We start from the raw sequence: 26,801 nt of genomic DNA, 5'->3' as shown, positions 1-26,801 counted from the left end.
CATGTGAATGAGCCAGACAGCACCATGTTTGAGAAATGGTCCAGCATAGATCTTCTGTGGGACAGGTGTAGATTTTAATGGATCCTGGATAGTGAATGTGCATTTATTATTTACTGATGTTGGTAGTCCTTGATGTGGAAAGCTTAAAATGTTCATTGGCATGGTATCTGTTATGACTGTGTCCTGATAAACAAGTCTTTGTCTCAGGTTTACTTGTAGTCAGAGTAAGGTTCTGTTTCACCCCTCTCAATTTCATGAGCTTACACAAGATACATCCATGATTGAATCCACTAACTATGAAGCTTGTTGTCTTGGTGTTTTATTTCCAGTATTCGAATCTCAATGAGAGACAACTGACTGGATCGAATAATTCATGCCAATTAGCAGAAGAGGCTAAACAAGAACTTATGAATGTCTGTGTTCCGCCTGAATAACTTGAATTTAAAGCAGCAGATTATAGCTGCCTGTATTATAAACTTAATTGTATTTTCTTCGTTTTCGTCAGCTTGATAGCACATTTCCTTACCCTGCATAGCAGTGGACTCTGACAAAATTCTAAACACAAGCAACATGGATTATGCTGTTATCAGACTTCCCCCCCGCCTCTCGCTGTGTCCAGCCCCCATGATCTCAGCAGAAAATCCCTCACATTTAACACCAGCAAGGCACTTAGGCTTTACAAGTTTTAGGCTTTATTTCAGATGTATAAAAGTCACTGAAAACTCTACTTTTTGGTATGCAACATGCTGCGTGTCTTTTTGCAATCTGGAGTATTTGCTAGGCCAAGCACTCAACATTCTTTCAAGTACCATATAGATTGGTCTATTTATAGTGGGTTTTTAACCTTTCGAAGAGAAACCTCACAGCTTAACAAGAATGTTTTCATGTTGAAGTTAGTAGCGGCTTATGAGATTACTCTTTCCCTGAGCTTGATTCTTCGATAGTTAATCGACATACCTGCAAAAGATGTCCTAAAATGCATGATGAAATGCATTTCTTTCTTCTTTTGGCAGCCCTGGCAATCCATTTTTAAATAAAAAAGACAAATTCATTGGCTCAAAGTACAAAAAGGTAGTATATCGTGAGTACACTGATGAGACATTCAGTGCTGTCAAAAACAGAACAAAGGAGCAGCAGCACCTGGAAATTCAAGGTAAAGTCTTCTTACATAGTTTTGAAAATGCAAAAAGTGCAGTGACATAAATGAAAATATACTATTTGAATAATAGTGAATACAGTTCTACCCACAAAACATGCCTCAATCTAAGTGGAAAACCTACATGGAATTGCTACTTTTATTGCGCTTTCCCTGAAAGATAACATTGTTTTACAAGGTTAAAAAAAACCCTTTTGATTTGCTGTCTGATCACAGGTCAGTTTTTCCTAAGTCAGCATAAAACTGGGCAGCAACATCCAAACTGACTTCAGGTATATAGTAGGTACTCAGAACTTGAGACCTGGAGGCGTAACTTCAACATCTCAAGCTGACGTATCATAGTGAACATTATCTATACACACTTTTCAGCTGAATTATAAGCCAATGTTATGCGTTTGAACTCCTCAACCTGCCTTTCTGTCTGCTCTGATATTTTGCAAAACCACGTTAATCTTTCTTTTCAATTCAACAGGGCCACTGCTTATGTCAAATATTGGAGATAAAATTATAATAGTTTTTAAGAACTTAGCATCAAGACCTTATTCTATCCATGCCCATGGAGTGAAAACAGACAATCCTGTTGCTGTAACTAACCCAGGTATCAAACCACCCTTCTTTATTTCCAGCAGGTAACATCAAGACTTCTGGTAAGGTTTAGCAAGCTTTCAGATAGCAGGAAAGACATATTTTTTGTTTGTCTTACCTCTTAAATTTTTAATGTTGATTACGACAAATACTTCTACAGTTCAAATGCCCCTGCTAACTCTTGCTATGTATCCTAGTCCTTGACTGTTCAGTAATTTTTTGACACAATGTGGCTGCACATTTCATGAAAGCAAACAGATTTGGCTCCACAGGGAAAGCATAGCTTATGCTATTACTTCTGAAATTCCTCTGTGATCTTTACAAAAATTACAATTGATTTTATTACGTATGGTGAGCGGGACAGTGCAGACACACACACACACGCGCGCGCACGCACACACAACCACTGCCAAGAAGAATCAGGGATCTGCAAAAGGGGCCATAAGCTAGCCAGTTCAGTAAATGGGAAGTTCAAAACAAATATAAGCTGCAAATGGAAATAACATCTGCTTCAGGATGACCTCCTGTAGGTCAGCACACTGAAAACTTCCAAAATTAATTGATACTTATTTAATTCAGGTGAAACAAAAACCTACGTCTGGAAAATCCCAGAGAGATCTAGTCCTGAGAGAGGAGATTCACATTGTATTGCATGGGCATACCATTCAACAGTAGACATCATTAAGGTATATATTATTGATTTCAGTTTTGTTCATGACTCCAACATAGATATAGCAGAAGGAGATTAGTGAAATTTTTTCTGCCTTCTCTGCCAAGTTATTTCCCCTATTACCATACCTTTGAATTTAAATATTTCTTGAAGGCAAATTGCAAGAAAGTCAGGGCAGAAATTGAATGTCACAGACATCAATGTTTTTGCTTCCTGGTTGTTCTGCTGCTGGTACAGATCATCTCAGACTCCCTTCTTAAAGCTAACACTTTATACCTTGCTCAATATCTAATCAGTCATATGTGAGAAAACTAACATGCAACTGTGAAACACAACTCTGCCATTTTTTACCAAGCATGAATTAGCTGAACATAGTATTTTTAATAGAAATGAATGTATTCTTGCCTTTGTCTTGACAAATACAAATAAAGTGTCAAGAAGTGTATTTTGAATGGAAATCAAGCTCAAAATTATGAAAATAGTTTGGAAAAAAAAGGCAATAAATTAATATGGAATGAATGTTTATTTCTAGCAAGAGATGAAAATAAGGCAGTCTTCATTGAACTTGATCCTTGGATAGCATATAACAGTGGAGAAATAACCTTGTTTGACTATCTGTCTGCCCTTATTCCCAGATACTGGCAGCTGTGAAGACAGTAACAGCATTCATGTATGTCATTAAAAGCACTTCTGCTTAGTTACATCTTGCAGTTATGTGGGTTTTCATTTGTCATTTCAGGACACTTACAGTGGATTAATAGGCACACTTGTTGTGTGCCATAGACATTACCTGCCATCATTTCACACTAAAAAGAAAATTCAATTTGCTCTTCTCTTTATGGTTTTTGATGAAAATGAGTCATGGTACTTGGATGAAAACATTGAAACCTATTCTACCAACCCACACCTTGTTGACAAAGAGGATGAGGAATTCCTTGAAAGTAATAAAATGCATGGTATGTTTCCCAATTTTATTTTAAAGTGCATGGTGTGTTTCCCAATTTTATTTTAAAGTGCTGCATATAAATTTGACTTTCTCAGCCCCCTGAATTTCCAGTTCCAGGACAGAAGGACTGAAAAATTTTACTCAAGCTGTTTGAAAACACTGCTAATGCCAGTAAATTACCTTTTTTTTAAGGTAAAAAACCATTAGTAACAGCAAACCACCACCAACAAAAAACCCATAATACATTCTCATGTTAAAGTTTTGAGTAGAGAAATAATAAAAATGAAATTTGAAGTTCTGATTTGATGTCAGTAAACAATTGTTCTGGAAAGGCTATGTGCATCCTGAAAGCATGTCCTTGTAAAGCTTACTCCTTTACAAAGAGCTGCAGGAAATGAAGATCTTGAAGAACTACAATATTACCAATGGTGTACAGCAAAGACATTTTCTTTATTTTGTCTTTCTTTCTAGTTTAATGTGGAATATAAACACACCCATTCATAATGGGGTCTCCAAAGCCATTAGTTTTGACTGGCATTGGCTTTCAAATCTTTCAATTTGTATTACATTAGAGATCAACAATACACAATACACAAAATATTACCTGTTTTCACTGTCTTACTTTCCTTCTTTTTAGCCATTAATGGAAAGGTGTTTGGAAATTTGCATGGCCTGACTATGCACGTTGGAGATAACGTCAGCTGGTATCTGATGGGAATGGGCAATGAGATAGACATTCACACAGCACACTTCCATGGCCACAGCTTTGACTATAAGGTATCAGGTCTTTTTCACTTATTTCCTGCTGTGTTAAGAATGAGAGGTAAGTCTAATACCAAGGACTGTTATCTATGGTGAAAAGTCACATTACAATACTAAGTAGGGCTTGTACTTTGACTGTAAGCTTTTTATGCCCCAAACCGGTATTTGATTCACATAGAAGAGCCAGAGAATATCTGCCAGTAGCATTTGCTCACCAGAAACCTCAGATCTTGCTTCAACAAGATAGCTGTGAATTTTTCATGGCTGTGGTAAAACAAAAGGTGTTGTTTTCTGTCATTTCCACTTAGCTGCTAGTCTGTTAAACTTCGCAGTGTGAAGTGGATGTACAAAGTGATGCTTCAGTAGAAATGACACACAGAGGGTGTCTTCTCATTCAACTGTGCTTAAAATATTTGTTGGGTAAATGGACAAATCTTCAATTATTGCCACCTGGCAATGCCACAGTTTAACTGTTGCTTCTTTTTGTCCTGAAGCAAACAGGGGTTTACCGGGCAGATGTCTTCGATCTGTTCCCTGGGACATTTCAAACTGTAGAAATGACCCCACAGAACCCTGGAACCTGGCTGTTACACTGTCATGTTACTGACCACATCCACGCAGGCATGGAAGCAACTTACACCGTGCTCCCAAGGCAAGGTAAGAGTCACCTAGCTTAGTAAGGTTCGCTGTGTTTAAAGATGCACAATGGGACTCACAGATAGGCCAGCATACTTCAAACCAGTTCAGGCACCCAGCAATATTCCCTCTCCAGAAGCCAAGGTGTTGTAAGCCACCTGGTCATACTTCACTCAGCACTGCTCAGGAAAATGAAGTAGCTAAAGGACTGGATGATAACTGACTTACCATCCATGAAATCTATGTGACAGGTCTTCTTATTTAAAAAGAATTCTTGATGAGACAGAGTATTTCTGTACCCAAGAAGTGCCAGTAGTGTCAGACATTATCTCAATCTTTGTTCAAAACATGCACAGTTGGTAAATACAGCTGAATTCATCATCACTATGCAGCTGAAGTAGTGGAAAACTAAAACAGTGTTTACTTTCTCAAGGGCATGTTGCAGCCCTACATACAGACACTATTACCTTGCTCTAGCAATACTACCAGTGCAAAATTTTGAATTTTCAAGAATTTTGAAAGCTCTTGTTTCTAAAAAGTTAATACAGTTTTAAAAGCAACACTTTCCAGTACTCAAGAGACAGAGCATAACAGGTATTCATTGTAGTTAATTCACAGAAAGTGAACAGTAGAAATGCTTCAAAATACGTGATGCATGAATATATATGTACATCTATATGATTTACATTTATATCTGTATTAAAAATACAGAATGCAATGTTAAACAAAAAAATCTAATTCTATTTGATAAACCACTGCAATGTGAAGCACAACCTAATTCTATTTTATAAACAGTACTGATTTACAGAGTGTTATGCCAAACCTCCACAGACAATAACAAGGCTGATTTAAGAGTACACAGACACAGAAACAGACTTTGAACTGGTATCAGCAGTATGTTGGATTTTTTTTATTGTTAGCCACGTAGAATGCATTAAAATGTACCCGTCAGTGCATCTTTAAGTTGTTTTTAAGTCTAACAATATCCAGAAGGTACTTGGATCCTCTGTGCTTATTCTGGACTCTGTTGGCCACATACATAAACTATTATTTTGATGAAATGTAACAAAAAGCTATTTTTCCCCTTACAGACAAACAGTCTCTGTTCCCAAGATTACTCAATCAGTTCAAGTGTAAAGGCATGCCAGGTACTCAAGAATGATGAAAGCATTTCAACACAGTGATCCTCCAAGGTCTACCTATAGTAAAGCATTTCTTGGAAAATGCTCTCTTCTGGACCACTCATCTCTACACGTTTTGGAAGATTTCACATAGTGGCCACGGCTAAGAAAAGAAGCACAGACTAATACAGCTGAATGGCTATAACAGTTTATAAATATATTTTTCTATAAGTAAAAATAGTATATGGCAAGTGAAACATATTCTAGATGATGGCTAATGCATGCTATTTAGCAGCCGAGGAACACAGAAGAGCTAATGAAATAACACTTTAAGTTTGCAAATAACCCTGAATAACAGCAAAATTTGTTTGAGGTATCTGCCATCATACTGGCACATGTTACTAGATATATCTGTAGTAAGTGCTTAGAAAACAGAAATTACGTTATCACATTATCCATAGGTTCACACTGAAAATATATACAGTACTGTATAATTGAGCAGTTAAAAAATTAGTTCTATTATTTCTGTTGAATTATTTTATAATTTTATTCAATAGTATCTTTCAAGATGGTGGATTTAAAAGATGTAAAGGTAGAGGGGTTGCACAGGATGCTTTTGCTTTTCTGTTATGAAAAAAATTTCAAGACAAAGTTATGCTGAAATAAGGTTGATGAAACACAGACAGTGAAGGCAAAAATTTGGTAACTGAGGTACTGAAGTGCTTTCCTCTGATGACTCTTAAGTAACTCCTTCAGTGGAATCATTTTGCTGTTGCAGCCTTCGGCAAAGAGAAAAGGAAGTGTTTCCCAACAGATGGAAGCAGCAGTACTAGAGCATGGCTGATGCTGGTCAAAAACGAATGTCATGCCACCCAGCATGTGTTTCAAAACCCAACTCTTCACATTAGATCTGTGTTAAATGAGAAGGAAGGATGTATACGATGGGCAGGGAAAGCACGCTGTCTGGGCTTTATACCTAGAAGAATGAAATTGCTTCGCTGCAACAAGCCTAAATCGCTTTGGTCTTTTTTAAGATTATACTGAAACCAGCATAATACCTACTAGTAAATTAGATCATTGACTTTACCTGTAGCAGGAATGCTACGTGGGTAAGTTAAACTACTTTTATCTTTTTTTTTGCTTAATACATTTTAGCTGAAATACAGATGATGTCTTCTGACTGACTTCTACAGGTTTAAATAACATTGCAACTCCAGTAAAAACTGATTTGATAGAGTCTATGTCAGCTAATTAGGCCTTTAGGTGGTTTAGATGGTTATGGGACCACAGGAGTCATTGCATTTTTGGTAATTGTCAAAAAACCCAAACTAAGGAAGTTATAAACATTGTGACAGTTTATTATGACTGAATTCCAGCTCATCAGAAAGAAATCAGCCAGAAAGATGCTTTCTGCTCACAAGACAGACAAACATCAGTATGCACAAGCGCAACATGCTTACCAAAAACCACAGTAGTAAAGAGTTTTCAGCTGGATTTATGATGTAGTGATACTTCAAATACTGTCTACTGACTGAGCATGTGTTTTTCTTTGATGAATGGCCTTTTCTTCCAAGTTGCTAAATTAAAACATTTTCAGTATAACACTTTTTTGGGTATGTAACTAAGATGACAGAAGCAGCCTGACTTTGCCAGCTAGAATTCAAGGAAATGTCTGTGTTGCAAAATGAAGTCAGTTGGGCCTAATTCCACTTGAAACAGTAAGGTACTCCCTTTGACTCATACAGTTAGACACATACCTGAGCCTGAATTCCTCCCTAGGTCACTGATCCAACTAATATTTAAGACCAATTTTCTGCTTTACTTTCAGAAAACACTGTATGTCCAGTTGTACTGTATAATCTGTATTTCCTAGCTCCTTTGGCACCAGAATGAGCTTTGAAACATGCTCTGCCTCAGACAATAGCTGTCCTTCAGTAGTTGACATAAGATGTATGTGAAGGGAATTCCATGGTACCTTATAAGAAGTTCTACTGTTTGTTTCATTTACTTTTTTATTAGAGAATTCATTTTATTACAGAATTCATTCATAGACAATTCAACTACATTCTTTGTAGTTGAGTGGATAGCAGACTTTCATTGTTTTAGGTCAGCAGCTTCCTCTGGCTGCAGTGAAGAAGATGTGGCAGGAAAAATGCTACCATTCCATCCTCTGGTAAAAGACTGAGGAAATCCCTTAGTTCCAGTTCCATTGCAACAACTGATAAAGTTTCTGCTCAGAGCAGGGGAGAAAATATTGTTTAGGTATTTTGAGTTTAGAACAAAGAAAAAAACCCAAAGCATTAACAGTGTAATTACTAAATAAGGTCATCAAATTGTTTAAATATTGCAACTGGAATGAAATTTGAGACATAGCTATTTGGGAGCAAACATAACTCTAAGAAGTTAAAAAGTAAACTGAAATTATGACTTAGATTAAAACAATACCTCTATCTTGACTCATCTGGTCTACACATGGCACTAATCTTAATGAAGTCTGATCTAGTACTTCACATGTTTTGTATGAAATGCAAAGCAAGCCCTAGAAATCTTATTAGTACCCTAACTCAACACTATCTGTAAAACTGGATGTTTTGCAAGCATCTTATCAGACCAAGCTCTTTAACATTATGTTCTTTAGCAATTACAGCACAGTTGTATGAAAATAATTCCAAAGAAAAACTGCTGGCACCAGAAACTAGAGCTTTATGATAGAGCATGGCAACCTGTGCTACACAATGCAACCCCACAAAGCTGTTTTTCTCAGGCATTCCAATGGTATACTTTTAACAATAGATGTGCTTTATTTAATATTCTTGATTTGTCAAAACAATCAACTGGCCTCTCAGCTATACACAATATTATTAACATCTTACAAACATGTAACAATAGGACTACAGAAGTACTAGGGCGGATTTATTTACTTCTAGTATTAATACACTGTGTTTTTTTCAGTCTATGGCCTAATCATCAATACACACTTAAGCCTCCCATGTTATCAACCGCAGCTTATTTCCTAAGACCTATATATTTCCTAAGACTTGTATAGTTTCCTAAAGACCTATTTAGTAGGCTTTTTAATGGTGTCTATTCCTAACCTATACAGAAAGAGTAGGATTACAACAATTTACCCGTTTTCAATACAAAATGAATGCCATGATTTTTATGAGACTGTACCACCTACATTGCAGAATTCTGTGCTAATGGCCAGAAAGGCTGCTAAACTGTATTAGCTTTAACCAAAGAAAAAGATCCCCTTTTTTTCCAAATTATTACATCAGTAGTCCTTAGTCTGCACAGTTATTTAGGATGTTAGCTGATGTACAAAGCCCTCTGGAGCTGAGTTACAACCAATTGATTTACCTTTGAGTGATGAAATAAGAACAGGGCAGTCATTTCCAGTAAGTCTAGTTCTCTCACAAAGTTCAGGAAGCAACTTGTTCCACCACAGAGCCTAATCCACAAAAACCCATAGCAAAAGTGTAAATCAACAAGGACTGCAATTAGGTATAGATTACCTGCTAAAAATACACTGAACTAAGCTCAGATGAGTACAAATACAGGTCAGTCATGATGAACTCAGTATTTACTTAATATAATGCTTTGAAATGCAGTGATTTTGTGTATGTGGTATTTTTCAATCTTTGGCGCAACTTTTTCTGCTCAAAAACCTTTACACAGTGTCCCTCGTACCTCTATAGAAAAAAGTTTAGAAGATGAAAATAGTCACATAATTAGCAAGACCGATGCAGTCAGAGGATTTTCTTTAAACAGCTCCATGGAAAGTCATGAATAGCACTGCTATGTCTCCTGACATGATGTGTCCAATTCCAACAGCTGTAGGAGCATTTCAGGTTTTGTGCCCAATTTTGTTGATAAGAATGGAGAGAAGGAAAGGGATTTCTTTAAAACTCGGTAACTGTTTTTTTTCACTTGTATTCAGATTCAGTACTGCAACCTCACACACCATTCTATGCGGAAATAATGACAGAAACTATTTTTAGATCTAAATAAAAAGCTCAAATCTGGTTCTGAATGGAGTTCTAGTATATCCATCTGGTAGAGAGCACCTTTGCTGACTCTGGTCAGCAGAGTTGCATACAATTAACTGAGTAGCTGTACTGGGATACATAATTCAATACAATTAACTAAGTAGCTGGACTGGGATACATAATGATGATACATAATTCAAATGCATAAATGAAGTAAACTCCTGTATTCCTGAACACTGCAATAAAATCAGTTAAGAATCAGGTCAGAAGATGTCACTAGAACACAGGAATAACATATTTAAGTGCAATTTTATTCTAAGGACCATGTTCTCTTGTCAGTTAGCTTATCACTAAGATTTCATGTTATAAAGACTGTCAAACAATTTGGAGCATAATCAATTAGTGAGAAAATAGGTAGCTCTTCATTTACAGTGGAAGAACATATTACTCTCTTTTCTGAGGCACTCTGCCATTATGCTTTAAGTTTACTATAATGAATGGAGTAAGTGAGAAAAGAAACTGGAGGAGAAAATATTCCATTACAATTAGTGGGGACAGAGTTAAGGATTTAAAGTGCCAAGGAAGAGATTCAATGCAAGCCAAGCAATTTACTTTCTTTGAAAGCTAGGCTATGTGATCCATCCAGAGTCCATCTGTACATACAGCATTTCAGTTAGGGAAAAAAACCCAAATCACAGTGAACAACTGCATTAAAAGTAGCGCACCTGATTGTCACCTTTCAGCTCATGCTGAGCGTAGAACACAGCTGCATCGGGACACCTTTTGAGGAGCTGGTCAATGGCTTCCTCATATTTGCCCAGATGGGTATTGCAGAGAACACGGATGGTGAGGCCGACATTGTCAGCCTCTGTCAAGGGCTCCAAAATAGGCAGAGCTGAAGTTATATTGATTGACTGACTACATAAAAGAGACTGAAGACAAGAAGAAAAAGTATTGTTTGGATTTAGGAGAAACATTGCAAAAAAAATGCTAACCATAATCTTTGAACAAAAACTCTTACTTGTCAGAATATTTCTGAAATAATACTTCCTTTTATAAATATTGCTGAAAACTGAGAAAGCAGGTTTAGAGTGGATGCAAATGTAAATACTGTTATCAGCAGAACTTTTCAATATTTTTTTTCTTCCATCATTTTAGTCAGTCTTTTTTTTCAAATTGGATAACTTAGTGGAAAAGAAGGAGCAGAGTCTGCTGGAGAAAGTTGTTCATATATACATGAACATTTCCAGAATGAATCTAAGCTGTAAGCAGTAAGATATAATACCCGTTTCATACCTGTAGTCTTGAGATGTCTTCACAATAATCTTTATCAGATGAACATTCCACTGACATGATAGAAGTTACCCATGGAAAGATCAACCCAAAATGACTACAGGAGTTTATCTACACAAGACAGAATCAAGTTGCAATAAAAGAAACATTTCTGTTAATGACGGTTCCATGTGAAACTCACTGCAAGTAAAGAAAATTTTCATCTTAAATAGCGTAATTTAGAAAAGCACCTACCCTTTTTTCTGGTTCATGCAATTTACCAACAAATAAACTAGAAACTTCTATTTAGTTCCATATTTCAGCCTTCCTGTTCATAATTCTTTAAAATACATCATTCATACAATTTTCTCATTTAGCTAGCTTCATAAAATTATAAATAATCCACACGACAAAATCTCATTGTTTCGTTTTAGCCTTTATTTCTATCCAGAGCTGAGATTCCTGTTGGAAGTATATCTGCAAATGTCCCCCAGGAGCAGGACTACCCAGAGCCAGCAATACTAATTTGTAGCTGCACGCCACCTTATTTGCTTTCAGTCTTGCTTCTTTAAAGAGATAAACTGTCTAGAATTAAAATATTAAGGATAGTATTTGGATATATTTTGGAGGAACACTGCAGTCCTAAAACTTTCTCTGTGTGGTTTACCACTTACTAGATCCTCTGTGGTTTTCAACGGCTTAGTCTCAGGAAGTTGCTTCTTTGATATTCTCCAAACATACTGAGAAGTAACCCTCAATAGGAGCTCCTGAATGATTTCTTCCTGACAGGACACTACAAGAAGAGCTTCCCAGAAATCGACCAAGAGCTGGGGAATAGTGTTTTCACTGCTACTACACAACATCTAAGAACAAAAATGACAGAAGACAGCAAGTTAGCACAGACTATGGTGATTATTAGTAGCAGAAGCTAGAAAAGACAGAAGGGACAGTTTTTCACTTTTACCAGAAGCAGAATTTTGATTCCTTTTTTGTCCTGTGATTCTATATAATACACTGCTACGCAAAGTAAAAAGTTCATTAAATTATTTTAAGGTAATAAATTCTGACCAACAAATTTGATTTCTTCTTCAGGATTTACTCTACTGCAAGAAATGTCAGTACAACTGTCAGCAAGTATTTACAGACTGTTAATGTGAAGGATTTTTATATATGCCAATAGACAAGCAGGTGTCTTCAAAAGAACACTTTACAGTCCATGATAAGATATGCTGTGTAGCTTAGCTGGGTATCATGGTAGGACCCACAAGGAAGATGTTTTAAGATCTGCTGTGTCAGCAAAAAGGATTTTACTTGGTTTCCAAATGGTTTTAAACACCACCACTTGTTCTAATTTGAACTTCATGACTTGCACTTTTTGATACGGGTCCTTCATAGTATCGGATATAGTAAGACTGCAACACGTGTACATTGAAGATCACATGTTCTAACCCAGGTGTTGCTATTCATTGTAGAAAAAAGACAAAAAAGGTTTGTCTATTCCCAGATGAAAGAAAGAAACTTTCAGGGATACTAGAAAAACTGTTCTATTAGTATGTCTTCTAGTAAACTGCAGACACACACTCTTCTTTCACCAATTTATACACATTATCAGAACATTCTATACCTTCATATTTAAGTCTGATTCTTTAATCCTAAAGATTTCTTTAAAAGGAGCTTATGGAATAAATTTGTCTAAACTCTGTTAAATTTCTGTAGCCTTAGGAAGCTCAAACACTAGGAAGCAACTGAAAGAGCTCTGAGATCAGAGTACTTTCCATTGAATTGATAAGGTTAAAACAAAGAATTCAATGGATTTTTTTTTCTTAACCAGTATTTCTTTCCAGAAGGTACAGTTTCTAGCTCTGTAACCATCTATCATGACTAGAATATCTCCAACCCTCATCTTGCTCTTTCTGAAGAAATGCTGAAATGTGGGTGAAGGAGCAGCTGAGGCTGCTTTTCTTACCCACAACACCACCACTATGAAAAAAAGAAGCAAAAAAATGATCACAGGCCAACCTTGAAAAACATATCTGCTTCTTCTAGTTCAATTTTACTGTTCTCATGTAAAGCCACGGTGGCAGCCACCAGTAAACCAGGCTGCATCTCCTTCAGGTAAACAGCAAACTCAGTTGGCCTAACAATTCCTTCCTTACGCTGCCGCAGGAGTTGTGGTTGCCCAATGAAGCCACAAGCCAGTGTAGTCTACAAACATAATTAGATATAAATCAGGTAAAGAATTCAATGCATATATGATTCCACTCCATAAACTCAGTATTTCCTCAGGCAGTGAAATTTATATGGAAATTCAGTCAGGGAAGAAAGTAAATTCTTTCTGCAGTTCATAGAGTAACACTCCAGAGACTGAGCTCCAAACCACATTCTGGAGCAGCGCCTCCTGGAAAACAGGCCCTGTGCCTGAACACTGAAAGCTAACATGCTGTTGAAAGATGCAGTTAGTGTGCACATAAGAAAAGATGGACTTCGCTAAGAAATCCAAGACATTTGATACACAGGGTGGTTTCAAAAATCACCGGCTGACTTTTCAAAAGGCTACTTTGAAAAATTTCAGTACACTACTTTGCTAAAGTATGATTTTTATTTTGAAAATACCCCTGAAAAAATGATCAAAATGTGCTGTGCTTTGTGCAACAGTAAGCTGTTTCTGGGTATGTGAGTGATTTTGAAGGCAAGTACAACAACACATTATTCCCATTTTAAAGACAGTGGGAAAATGGCGCCTAACTGAATTAAACAAACTACTTAAGAGATATAAGGCAGACCTAGAAGAAAAATTCAGATTAGCTTCCTGAAAGTGTTTTTTTTCCTACTTTGAAATAAAATGTTTTTTTAAAGGTGAAGTGCAATGGAACATATTTAATGGATCAGATCAGAAGGAAAGAAAATACAACCAAACAACCCAACACTCAAGCCTAAGCCACCTTACATCCCAGTAAACAGCATTTTATTTATCAAGAATTAAGAGCTTCAAAACTTGCTTATTTTATAAGTCTTCACCAAGACAAGACTACCCTGCCTGCAGGGTAAACTGTACAGTCCCAGTGTATGCCAGCCATCCTGATCAGTAACATTCTACTGTTACTGCAGACATGCAGTGGAGTCTACACAGCAGATCAGGACAAAGAAGAGTGACCGAAAGTTCCTTTCACTTTAAAATGCAACTACAAGTCAAACTATTGACTTGGACTTAGCAAAGCATGAATAGCTCACACTCTCAGCATACTTTACCTCCTTATAAGTGTCCATCTCATGTTCATACATTATCATGTCTCCCATTTTCAGAGCCAAGAAAGCTTTAGTAAGTGTCAGGACCACTGATGGCATCATCTTTTCTACTTTCTGAAGATACTTTACAGCTGTCAAAGGACATACATTTCTCATGCAGGGACTGCAAAGGATGTGAGGCAGCTGCACAGGGTCCGCAAGATAGAATATCTGGAGAACTTTATTTCCCGATTCCTATTGAAATAAAAGCCATTTGAGAGTTTAGACCTTTTCAGTTATACAGTCTTCTATGGCATGTGAAAGTAGTACAGTTCTGCTGTTTTGTTTTTTATGGTTGGTTTGTTCGGGTTTTTTTTTAAACAGACAAGTTCAGCTTAGCTATCAAATTACAGTGGCTTTCCTTCCTCTCTCCTCCCTACTGGTAAAAGTAAAGGATCTCTGAGTGGTAGTGATTCAACCCATAGTCTGGGGTGCTAGGAGAATGTCCACCCCCCAAAATGAATTTTTACCAATCTGTGCAATTTCGCAATGTTCAAAGAAACTGTTTCTTTTGCTACAGGAATGAGAGATGAAAGACATTTGAGGCAGGGCTTTTCTAAAACAGAAGTGTCTCTGTTCAAGTGGGAACCAGATCACTAGCAAAATGCATTATGATAGCCAAACCCATAATATGTTGCTTGAAGGCAGCCCAAAGCATCACAGATGCTGCTTGCTATTTTTTCAACAAAAAGGGAAAAATAAAAAAAATGTGAAAAAGAGTAACTGCAAAATTAAATAAGCAGCTCAGCATTTTCAAACGGAAGTTGATTAACATTTCATACACAGTTTTAAAATCAGAACTAAATCCCCAGATTACAAAAAACCCACTTATTTCTACCTTACTTAATTCTTCATTTGAGTCTTCATTAAGAGAATGAGTTAAGTAAAATATAAATCCTCTCTCGTATGTCTGTATTTCATCGCCTTCTGAAACCAGTCTCTTCAAAACTTCAGTCATGGACAAACCTGACATTCTGTAGTATGGCAAAGCAAGGTGGTAATCCTTTGTGTCAAACCTGAAGGCAACAGAGAGGAAGGAAAAAAATAACAAAACAACAAAGGGCAACACTTTTGCCATCACTCTTTGTAAGAACTAAAACTACATCAAACGAAGTCACAGGCACATCAGTCATGTGCATATATTGTTCATATTCAACATAATGTTGAATTCTGTTTAATGACAATAAAGACAACCAGATATTGAAGAGAGAACTAGATTAAGCTGGTTTTGTAAAATGGAAAAACTTATATTACATATGCAATACTAATGTAAAATAGTAAAGAATTATGGATTTTCATTTTAAGGTTAAACTACCGGAAACACAGCTCTCTTATACCACTTTGACATCTGCAACATACCGGCTATAGCAGTCTCCCAAGAAGGCACAACTTTCTTGAAATGCTCTTAGAAGATCTTCTTTCTCATCTGATTTAAGGAAATGAGGGTCCATTATAGCTGCTCTGACCAGTAAGTGAGCCTCACTTAGAAGATGGATGCAGCTCTCAGTTTTAACATTTTCATAAGTTCTACTATAATCTACCTAAAATAGACACAGGATATACTTAGGCTGCTGGCAAAAATTAAGAATATACAGGACCAATTCTAATTTGAATTGAACAGCAGCCATTTGAAACAGGATTATGGGCTATTCATAAGAAATACATTACATTATATTCAGTGATGACATGCATTGGAGATTAATTAACAGTACTTCTTTTTAGTTAGCAAACAACAAAAGCAGGAGTTGGGCAATACCATTTCTCTGTAAAGCTGAATTGTTGAAACAGTGTTTATAATATACAAATTCCAACCAGGCTCTGACTCAGAATCTGTTCTGGATTTGATGCTGTCAGCCTTTCTGGAACTAGAGAAAAGGAAAAGAGTTGAGTTCTCAGTGTTGAAATAAACACTGTGAAGCCAAAAAAACCCCACTCGTTTCATAATTCAAATGCATAAATAGGTATGTTTGTAGACAGGTAAGTGCTAGAGAGTTAAGCCGTGAATTTATGTCTGGCTAATAACAGAACAGGGATAGGCAAGTTCATACACCAGGAACACCATCAGAACTGTCTACTACATCTTCTCCAAGCTTAACACTAGGTAGTATCAGATACTTAGAGGAATCATAGAATCATCAAATGGCTTGGCTTGGACCTTAAAGATCATCTAGTTCTAAACCCCCCCTGTCACAGGCATGGGATGCCACCCACTGAACACGTCAGACTGCCAGGGGCCTTATCCAACCAGATCTTGAATAGTTATGTAATTTAAATTAGCCAAGATTTTTACTTACCTCCTGTAAGGACTTAGTGCACGTTTGCCCCTGCAGCTCTATCAAAGTGTTTGCCAAGACGTGGCACGAAGAGGTATCAGAATGCTTTTATTCTAAAATGTTGGCTAGGTCTATAATGCGCTAAGGTTAAAAACACTGTAGGAAAACAGACTTGTTTTTCTTCTGGTTTTTGGTTTTATTTTAACTGTTCTGGAATATTTACATCTTTATTTTCAAATTGTGGTGCTAAGTAGCTTAGCTTTTGTTCAACTTACGTTCTTTCCAGAAGGCAAAAATTGTATGTTCTTCAAATGCCAATCAGAATATTTGAAACAACGCTACTGGCCGAAAATGTGCTTTATGAAAGAAAACTACCGTATTTTGAACAGCCTTTTTCCCTGATGGGCTTATCCTTCCCTTCTTGTGTCTGCTCTGGACTTTAGGAAATACTGGTTCAAATAACTCCTCAATCAACTAGAGCTGTCCCACTCTTGGTAATTGACTTGAACTGACTCAAATAAATATGGTTTCTGAATAGGTGTTTAGAATAGCTGCTTAGCTGTTTTATGAAAAGCCCTCAGAAAAGGAAGGGAATACCAGTTTCCATGGAAACTTGTAATAAGTCACATATGCCTCTGGCTACATACATGCTACAAGACTAACTCAGGGCAAAGTCTGATCCAACTTGTGTCACGAGGTAACCGCAGTGATGTTTGCAACTTTCTTGGAAAGAACCCATAGCCAAAAATAAGACATTTTCATTTTGTGTTGCAACGTATTTTGCAACTTGTAGCTTTGGTACTCTACATATTTTTATTTCTCAAGATAAATTTTTTTTTAATTCTCAGGATAAGTTCTTAGTAATGTCATTTTAACATTTTGTTGATTTTAAGCATTTGTGGCCCTATGCTCATTTCTTCTATGTCAGTAAATACAACAGAATTGGAAAAAAAAAAAAAAAAGAAAGCTTGATTGCTGTTCTCAATCACCACTAAGATGAGAATTATGTCTGAAGAGTTTTTCAACAGAGGAACCACTCTTCAACTGCAGTATCCACACGTTCAGCACTGTACACAGAGCTATAAGTACCACCACCCTAAAAGACATAAATCCTTACAGCATCCTTCTTGTAGGCTTTCTTCTTTCAGTAATATCTTCTGTGTCTGCCTTAGTCAAAAGAATTATATGGTTTTTGAAATGACAGATAGCTCTTGGGCCTATAAAAAGCTGCATTCTTAATGTACAGACATCCAGTGTGACAGGTGGACAAGCCTATAAAGGAAAGTGACTGTTTTGTAATTTCACTTAGTATTTACATCAAGTTTTTTAATAAATCAGAAAAAGAAAAGTAACCTTTGTACCACAATCTGACATTAAAAACATTCACTGGTTTTCCTAACTTTGAATGCTTCACTTAAGCAAGAATAAAAATACCAAATAAATACTAAATAAATACTAATAACACTAATACTAGTACTACTAAAACTAAAAATACTAACAATACTAATAATACTAATAGAAGATTTTTATTAATGCATAACAAGAATCATTTAATAATTAGTTAAAAAAATAATTATTTCATTCTTCAAAGCAACTACACAGTTTCAGCTGTGTTTCCCAAAATAATAGAACCCGATGCCTAACATGGAAAATTTTATCCTGAATAGTTTGAATTTGGCCAAGTTGTAAAGGACTGCCTCGTTATGAAGGTCTTGATCTCAGTTGCTTATAGAAAGCAATTACAGATAGAAGTATTATATTTGCTTGCCCTCGTTACCTTATTATTTCCCCAATTTGTTCAATATGCCCTTTTCAGGTAAAACATATTCTATCATCTATACCGTACTAAAAATTGAAAAATGCAACCTCATTTGCTCACAAATATTCTAAATTCACAGCTTTAAAAAGATAAAAATTTTACACTTACAAATTAACATACACAGTGAAACAAGATAACACAGCATTATATGTATAACCTGCTTTTTGAAGACATCTCAACATTTCTTGTAAGAGATGGAGGCCTACAGTGGTGACCTGGGGGCTCTAGAGTGCCCTGGGCTAGTGTGACCCAGAACGAAGCAGCTCTAAAACTGGTGTAAAAAAACAGCAGGAAAAACAGTAATAGCAAATAATAAAAATAACCACCAACATCATCGCACTTCAAACTCTACACCAGCGCAGGAACGCCCCTGAGGGACTGTAGCCCATGGAGGAATCCATGTCCAGAGTGGGTGGGCAGACTGTGGATGGCAAGCTGCAGCAGGGAAATCCATGCAGGACTGAAGCCTTCATACCTCTCCAAAACTCTTACAGTGACAGCCTGCTGCCTGACTGAAGCAACTGTGATGGATTTCAATGTAACCCACAGTGAAAAATGCAGAAAGCTGAGACTGGAGAATGGACAGGACAGATTGTGTCACGTGCTGCTATTAGCTAAGCAGAGCAGAGAATACATGTTTGGCTCTTGAAAATTTTATGAAACTTCTACTGTCCTGTGGTTTCTTTATGTCTGCTGTCTACATGCTCACAAGAATTCCTTAAATGCTATCTTAAAATACACCTCTGTCTATCTTTCCTACCACTTTTATTCGTGTGTATCACAATTTTTACATTCAATAGATTTGTACTGATTAGCAATTTAGGGAAGGGGCAAAGTTTAGACCTCCAAGGACCAAAAGCCCTCCACCTAAAAAACGTGCCTTAAGTATCTGGTAGCAGACTTGTTCAATTGTCTATATGCCTCTTAGAAAAACTGGTCTTTCAAGGACACCTAAGAGAGAAAAACATTGTACAATAAAAGAAAACTTTGCACCCTTCATCCAATTTTATACAGAAAAGCATAGAATTTTGTTTAAAACAGAAGTGATTTTGTAGCTTTTCATGTTTCTGAAAACATTCTACTAATGCTCTAGAATTTTAAGGGGCAATAACAGATTGTTTCATTGAGACATCTGTAGAGCACCAAAATACAACATGCCATAACCTGAAGTAAAATATTCACTTTGGATGTGATTGGGTCAGCCACTACAAACTAACAGTGTTCAAAAGAAAACGTAAGTCAAATAAGTGCCCAACCACTATCCCCATTCTGTTAGTGAGAAAACGAGAAGTGCACTTTAACAGTCGTGTCAATGTATGGATCCTCGTCACGAGCTGCTGCTGCACTGCATCGCACTGTGAAGCACTGCAGGTTCTGACTGCAGGGAAAGAAGAAAACACAACAATGAAGGGAAGAAATTGAGACTTGCAAAAATCAAGTAGCCAAGACTACAGTGAATCAGCTCTTTTTCCTTTGAAGAAATGGGCTTTAAAGCCTAAGCAGGAGGGTATGCTGAACTAACATGTAAGTCTGCCCAGAGACTTCCAGGAGGAGGGAGAGGACGTATCAGAGGGGGAAAAAAAATTTTAAAAAGGACAGCAACATAGAGAAACACAGTAATACTATCAGTAAAATCATAAACAAAGTACCTTGTAATGACGTGCAGGAACTGTGGAGTGAGGACTGCCTGCTCTGACTTCTCTGAATACTGATAAGTAGAAATTAGTTCTACTGACTTCCCAACAGAGTAGAGATATCCAACATGAGGTAAAGAGAAAAAGCAAAAGAGACTCAGCAGTCTTCTCTTGTTCTCAGTTTCCTCATAGGCTGTTGCAGAACTTCCTAGATGTAACAATGAGAAAGGCATTTCATGTACTTCATAAATCAATACCTGGCAATTCTATTGCAAGCCTGATGCCTGAAAGATACTATCAAACCTGCCCAAGTTGCAGGCTGGTTTTCTTACTAGCTAGTAAAAAGAAGTTTTATATGAAGCTCAGTGCACACATCAAAATTTTGTATCACATGTTATCTCTTTTGGAGGCATTTTCACAAAAATATGGACATACCACCTAGTGAAGAAATTCTATAGATGTAACAGCACTGGGGAGTCCTGAAAAATTCACCACAACTAAGCATTCATGGATTGAAAGATAAGCCTGATCTTAGACAATTAATTGTAAGCTGGAATGAATGCTCATCCAGAGCTGCAGCTCAAAAAAAACCAGGTCCTCACTTAAGGGAAGGAAAGGCTGGAAATGGCAGAATTTATTAGGACGCCACTTTAGCAGGTAACACCTGTGCTCACATTCCACAGACCCTCTTGCCGAAGACTGCAAATCACAAGAGACCATAAGACAGCTGGAGTTAAATGGCAAGTAGCTCATTCTTTTCAGTCAGCTGCAAGTTAAATGAGGCACTGCTACTTAGCAGACAGTAAACCACATCAAATGGAGTGAGCAGTCACTAAAGTCAAAAGGGCCAACATACCCTGAGACGCATCAGGCACAGCATTGCCGGCAGGGCAGGGAGGGGATTGTTTTGCTCTGCTCTGCATTGGGGTGGCACTATCTCAAGTCCTGGGGGCAGTTTGGGGCACCACAATATAAGAAGGATATAAAGCTGTTAGAGAAGAGACTAAGGGAGGACTACAAACATGGTGAAGGGTCTGGAGGGGAGACCATAGGAGGAATGGCTGAGGGCACTTGGTTTTTCAGCCTGGAGGAGACTGAGGAGAGATCTAAGAGCATTCTACATGCAGTTCCTAAGGGAATGGCATGAAGCTGTGTCAGGAGAGGTTTAGGTTGAGTATTAGAAAAAGGTTCTTCCCCCAGAGGGTGGTCGGGTACTGCAACAGGCTCCCCAGGGCAGTGGCCTCAAGCCTGCCAGAGCTCAAGGAGTATTTGGAAAATGTTCTCAGGCATTTGGTGGGCTTCTTGGGGTTCTCCTGAGCGTGGCCAGGAACTGGATTCTATGAGTGAGTCACTTCCAGCTCACTCACAACTCATTCTTGTGAGTCACTTCCAGCTCAGGACATATCATGATTCTATGAAATGTGACTGCTAATATACAGCATTAAATTTTTCCATGGGTCTTTTGGGACTTGAGCTAGTGAACCCCTAATATCTCCATTCATCCCTTCCAGTTTTAATTAAAGCCTTTCAGAAAGGTAACCAGTATCTTAGTGATTATTCAGGTTTACTACTCTGATTTCCTCTGCTGGCTGAGTGGCATTTTAGTATCTTGTAACATTGAGGACAGTTTTATTAATGCAATGTAAAGAGTGACTGTTTTGCAACACAAAATTTATCAGTGGAGAACTGATAAAAGCTGATTTAGTCTTCCTGTTTTGGCATGATAAACAGGTATTTTACTTCAAGGTTTATGTATAACTTTGAGAAATTTAAATAATTTTTTTTGTTAAGAGAAGCTCTGTTTAAATCATTGAAAAGGGAGGAAAGAACAAAATTTAAAAACAAACCATATAGAAATCATACAGTGTACAAAACAGGATATATAAAGAAGCTCCTCCCTTTCATAAGCTCTTTCCTATGACACAGTCCATAGCGCATTCATGCATATCCATATACCTGTCTGGTATACAGGAAGCAGTTGAACAGAGTGCAACTTAGTCTCTTCACAAAACCCAAAAGGCGACTGGTCGGGTGTAAAGCGTCTAGAAAGAAAGTCCGAAACAACATGGGACTGCAGTGAGAAACTATGATGATCTACTCTGGACAAGTAAATAGCACTGGCTATAAGAAGTATAGCTCATGTTTTAACATTTAACAACAACGCACACTCCTACTACCAATGCCATTTGCACAGCAACACCAAGAAGCATGTGGCACAGCTAGACAGAAGTCCCTTGAGTTCCTGCTACCAAAAGCATCTCTCTTTGCTTGTCTGCAAGATGCATGTCAGAGTCTGAGATCATTGAAGACATCTTGTAATTGGTTTGGACCTCAATTTAACCTCTTTTTCCCTCTCTCTTTTTATTCTGCTGAGCCATATGGAACATCATGCCATCTCCAATACTATTTGGGTTTTTTCCTGTTATGTATCATCCTTTTCCCTGCTTTGCTTTGGAATTCACTGTTGGACCCTGATATCAATTCTTCCTCGGCTTTTGATAAAAATTTTGATGAAAGAGGAAGACTAAATCAGCTTCCTGAGGAGGGGACCTGGAGAGGCAGGTGCTGAACTTCTCTCCCTGGTATCCTGGGACAAGACACATGGGAAGGGCTCAAAGCTGTGCCAGGGGATGTTCAGACTTGACATGAGGAAGCATTTTCTTACCGAAAATGGTGAAACATTGAACAGGTTTCCTAGAGAGGTGGTTGATGCCCCAGGCCTGTCACTATTTAAGAGGTGTTTGGACTGTGCCCTTAATAATACGCTTTAACAGGAGTTACCAGAAGTGGTCAGGTAGCTGCACTAGATGATTGTTGCAGATCCCTTCTAAGTGAAATATTCCAAGATACTAAAAAATGGGCTTTCTTTGGTATTCCATAATTTCCTCAGTTCAAAACAAAGACCAAACCTTATAAAAACCCCAAAAGTAAAAATATCAAGAGTTTTCTTTCAAAAAGACAGAACACACAACTAAATTTGTTTTTTTGTAGTAAACTAACCCATAAAAGGGAAAATACATCTGTAATACCTGAAAAGCAGATACTGCACTTGGAAGTTCTTTGTGTCTTCTGTAGGTAACTCTGTGGATTCTAGTGTGATGGGTATCTCACACAGCTTACTTTCTTCCCCAAGCAGTTCCACTGGCTTCTGACATATGATGAACTCATCTAATTCAAGCTGCAAAGCATGTGTTGAAGGACTTTCATCTTTCACACCTAAGCAATGAAAATGCTATCTTAATTGTTCAAACCATTCCACTCAGCAGTAAGAAAACAGTATGACCTTGTATCAATTACATACTCCAATTACAGCTATCTAGCTAGCACTGGCTTCCTCTAACCATGAGATTTTGAAAACAGCCGTGCTAGAAGATAGGAACAACTCCTGTTAAAGCCTCAACAGTCTGAATGCTTAAGAGCCACAATACCTGGGAAAAAACCCCAAACTAATAGGCAGATAGTTCATTAAAAAGTGAGTCCGAGGCAAACATTACTGTAAATGGCTGGTCATCAAAAAATGTTGACTTTTGGCTGAAGAGGTTTTGAGAAGGCAAAGGCAGCTATCACAGAGAGTTGTGTTATCTTAAACTCACTTAACTCCCAGAAAGTAAACTGTAGTAATACTCAGAAAGTAACTGGAACTTTTCTATGTAGTTTTTAGCAATGAAAACAACTACGGGCAAGATGCCATTATCTGAGAAAAAATCCATCTTCACTCAGTGAAGAACACTGCATTTATATTGTCCCTATCTGAAAAGTCTTATTTACCTTCAAACTTTTTTTCTATGTAGAGTTTCCATTTCTAAAAGATTATTCTTTTAAGTTTCCTCAATTATAAAGAAAGGACTTTCCTAAGGTTTGTTGGTGTTAATCTGATACATATGCTTTTGGAAAGGTGGGAATTAATAATTGATTACACACGGATTGGTATCTTGTAATACACAGGAATAAAACCTTCTGAGCACACCTATTTCTGGAATTTCTAGAATTCTAAGGCAAGCCGCCAAATAATATATAAAGGACTGAAAAAGGAGAATTTGCTTGATTATGGCAGGTTCTGAGTCTAACAGTCACAAAAGTACACAGCCATCACAACAGAAACATTCTTAATTGTGTGAGCCAGTTACTTGGGCAGTGACACTGATAGAATAATTTTTCTGAACATAGCACACTGAACTACTACCACTTTAACTTACCCCATGGTGGCACCCTAAAACAGGGACCTAATTCTGTGTCTGCAAAGGTGGCACTATCCTCTAAGTGCGCAGTATGATGGCACAGTCGTTTGAAATACTACCTCCAACTGTAGGCTGGGCTTTTCATGCCCTCGAATATTCAGCTGATAGTCATAAGGCAATCTGGAAATATATTCTGAAGGGCAAAGACCTTGTTTGAGCCTACTTCCAGAACAAAGGGAATCAATTAGTAGATTCTTAGAGATTAAAAAAAATTTAAAAATTTATGTCAGCACCTACCTCCATCCACAGCCTTTTCTGCTGCACTGACTCCCTGAGCACATCGCTCTGTCCTGTCTGCACTTCGCTGGACCAGTTCCAGCTTCAGGATTAGAACATTCAGCTCTGTTGTTATGGCTATATGTCTGGCACAAAATGCAATTTCAGCAGGAATGAGGTTATCAATGTGCAAAATTAAGGAGCGTTCAAAATCTAGCACAGTCAAATTCTGGTTTATAACCTGGTATTTCAAACAAAACATGACTAGTTTATTTTTGCAGCCCACAAGAAGATCTCCATTCACAGGACAACATGAAACGCACAGTGGAGGATCTGAAAGTGGCATTTCAACAACAGACATCTGTTCTTTTAAACTTTCGCTGTATGACTCTTCCATCTTGTGACCAACCATCCGAACACACACGCGAGAACTCCCTCCAGACATGCATCTCCAGTTCACATATGCTCTTAGGAAAGTTGCTTTGCTTTTTTCTTCAATTGTCACCAGATAGTCTCCTTAAAAGAAAGCAGTCATACAGATACATACTGATAAAGAATAGATGACAATTTTTGAGCTCTTTACCTGCTGTAGTACACTACAAAGAATATCTTGAAGTCTAAACTCTTACAAAAAATTTCAAAAACGGTTTTCAGCAATTTTTCTATAATTAAAGTGCAGGTTTCCTTGCTGCATGGCACACACTTCACACAGTATTTAAAAAAAAGGACTTACAGATGTAGGTCCAGAGCAACTCCTATGTAAATCCACTCTGAGCTGTGATTGCAGACAGGGTTCCCCCTAAGCCCCGCGTCCTCACACCCATTAATGAGGAAATGTTTTGTTCTCTACAGACCAGGGAAAGCAATAAACAAATAGACTCATGAAAAGCTGTGGGATCGGATGGAACGACCACCCATTCCGTGATCTAAAAAAACCCAAAAGCAGGGGCAGGAGCACAGACCGCAACCGAAGCGGAGCCCGATGACGAAGGCAGATGCGGCTCGCGCCCTCCCTGCAGTCCCGAGCGCTGCCGGCGCTGGGACCGGCCCGCGCTTGCCAGCCCGGCTCGCTGGCCAGCCCGCTCCAGCAGGTGCGCCCCACCTCGGGCTCGGAGGGAGCCTGAGTGGAAGCCTGAGGGGAAGCCTGAGGGATAGGCGGGTAGAAGAGACAGGCCCTCCTCCCGCAGCGGAGCCCGAGCAGCAAGGTCGGCCGCCCCCCAGACGGCCGCCCCGCCCGCCCGGTTCGCCATCCTCGCCCGGCGGAGCCCCAAGGGCCGCTCCACACACTCGAGCCGGAGACGTCCCCGCCTCCCCAGCCGAGCACTCACGGACCCAGGGGTCGCCGGGACTTACCTGTCGAGCTGTGCGCCATGCGCAGCACGGGACCTAGCGTGGCGAAAGAGCCCAGGGCCTCGCAGCGGCCCTGTTCGCGCACGGCGAACACTTCTACCCTGCAGCTGGCCGCCGTGCTGGCCACGAACAGCACGTCTTGGCCGCAGCAGAAGTGCGCCGGTTCTTGCTTGCAGGGTACTACTCGCTGCGACCCGAACGGGTGCAGGTTGTAAAGCTGCACCATGGTCTCGAAAACTTCCGCTGCAGCAGCGCAGAGCACCCGCAGCCTCTCGGGGCGGTGTCCTGCACTTCCGCGGTGGGCAGAGCCGCCTCTGCGCGGCGCTGTGACGGCTCGGTGTCGTGGGCAGTGTGCGGATGCCCCGGGGCAGGTATCCTCGTACCTTAGCGTGGGTACGAGCCTTAGCGTGGCTCCGAGCTTGTGCGAGCAGTCCCGGGAATCCTCTGTCACGGCAGACTAGCGGCGTACACTGGGAGAGCTCTCGAGTAGGAAGATAAACGGGAAGTGATCCTTAAGGAGTGTGAGACGTACTGGGAACTTTGGCTTCTAAATGGAAGACCTTGCTGACGGGTGTTTGGTCGGTGGTATGTGTGTGGAGCGGCTTTCACTTGGGCACGGCTTGGAACGGCTGCCGCCGGCAGCAGCGTGCCTCACGCATTAGGCTACTGAAACCTGGGTTTTTCCTCTTCCAGAGTAAAAAACAGAGACTTTTTTGTATTTAAATACAGCAATGCTTTATTCCTAAGAAAAAAAAAAATCACACCCCAACCAACAAATCCCCAAACAAAAGCCTAGTTATTTCACAGAATATTCTGTGTTAGAAATGTCCCACAAGGATCATTGCATCC

General features: G+C 38.7%; 2 protein-coding genes across 9 annotated transcripts in view; one reads left to right on the top strand and one right to left on the bottom strand.

Annotated features, from left to right (window-relative positions):
- CP (ceruloplasmin) overlaps window positions 1–17,677 on the top strand; it is a 29,410-nt gene extending 11,733 nt beyond the window's left edge. The window contains exons 13-19 of one of the 5 annotated variants that reach the window (XM_085068791.1): window positions 1,014–1,153; window positions 1,629–1,754; window positions 2,321–2,427; window positions 3,151–3,367; window positions 3,995–4,134; window positions 4,614–4,776; window positions 17,589–17,677. In XM_085068791.1, the coding sequence (XP_084924917.1) occupies window positions 1,014–1,153; window positions 1,629–1,754; window positions 2,321–2,427; window positions 3,151–3,367; window positions 3,995–4,134; window positions 4,614–4,776; window positions 17,589–17,626 (931 nt within the window). In that variant the 3' untranslated portion in view covers window positions 17,627–17,677. Of the gene's footprint in view, window positions 1–1,013; window positions 1,154–1,628; window positions 1,755–2,320; window positions 2,428–3,150; window positions 3,368–3,994; window positions 4,135–4,613; window positions 4,777–5,846; window positions 7,479–13,993; window positions 14,648–15,727; window positions 16,004–17,588 lie in introns of those variants that run through there. The other 4 variants (XM_085068793.1, XM_085068792.1, XM_085068788.1 and 1 more) reach the window with 4 other exon arrangements.
- On the bottom strand, window positions 5,639–26,245 carry HPS3 (HPS3 biogenesis of lysosomal organelles complex 2 subunit 1). Of its 4 annotated transcripts, XM_085068796.1 has the most exons (18): window positions 25,956–26,095; window positions 25,336–25,448; window positions 24,624–25,118; window positions 23,178–23,364; window positions 22,105–22,190; window positions 20,164–20,356; window positions 19,811–19,892; window positions 17,813–17,967; window positions 16,179–16,287; window positions 15,782–15,963; window positions 15,261–15,438; window positions 14,387–14,617; window positions 13,157–13,342; window positions 11,812–12,000; window positions 11,162–11,269; window positions 10,591–10,797; window positions 9,237–9,327; window positions 5,639–8,106 (listed from the first exon to the last, which is right to left on the bottom strand). In XM_085068796.1, the coding sequence occupies exons 3-18, from the start codon at window positions 25,045–25,047 to the stop codon at window positions 7,979–7,981; spliced, it is 2,736 nt and encodes a 911-aa protein (XP_084924922.1). In that variant the 5' UTR covers window positions 25,048–25,118; window positions 25,336–25,448; window positions 25,956–26,095; the 3' UTR covers window positions 5,639–7,978. The 4 variants fall into 4 exon arrangements, with proteins under 4 accessions (XP_084924922.1, XP_084924920.1, XP_084924921.1 ...); XM_085068794.1 differs by lacking the exon at window positions 25,336–25,448 and having other exon boundaries at window positions 25,956–26,240; XM_085068795.1 differs by lacking the exons at window positions 13,157–13,342; window positions 25,336–25,448 and having other exon boundaries at window positions 25,956–26,242.
- Window positions 26,246–26,801: the final 556 nt, after the last annotated feature.

Source organism: Lichenostomus cassidix, chromosome 9 (genome assembly GCF_008360975.1).
Source record: "Lichenostomus cassidix isolate B80296 chromosome 9, HeHo_3.0, whole genome shotgun sequence".
Lineage (NCBI taxonomy): Eukaryota > Metazoa > Chordata > Aves > Passeriformes > Meliphagidae > Lichenostomus > Lichenostomus cassidix.
Note: the sequence above shows the minus strand (reverse complement) of the source record. Positions and strands in the feature narration are given on the sequence as shown.

Bases quoted from the DNA above. Each gene is read 5' to 3' on its own strand.
- HPS3 (XM_085068794.1), bottom strand. From the start codon at position 26,178: ATGGTGCAGCTTTACAACCTGCACCCGTTCGGGTCGCAGCGAGTAGTA. The intron at 25,119-25,955 runs GTAAGTCCCGGC...CTTTCTTTTAAG, and splicing joins CATGGCGCACAGCTCGACAG to GAGACTATCTGGTGACAATT. The intron at 13,343-14,386 runs GTAAAGTATGCT...TTATGTTTGTAG, and splicing joins AGATGGACACTTATAAGGAG to ACTACACTGGCTTGTGGCTT.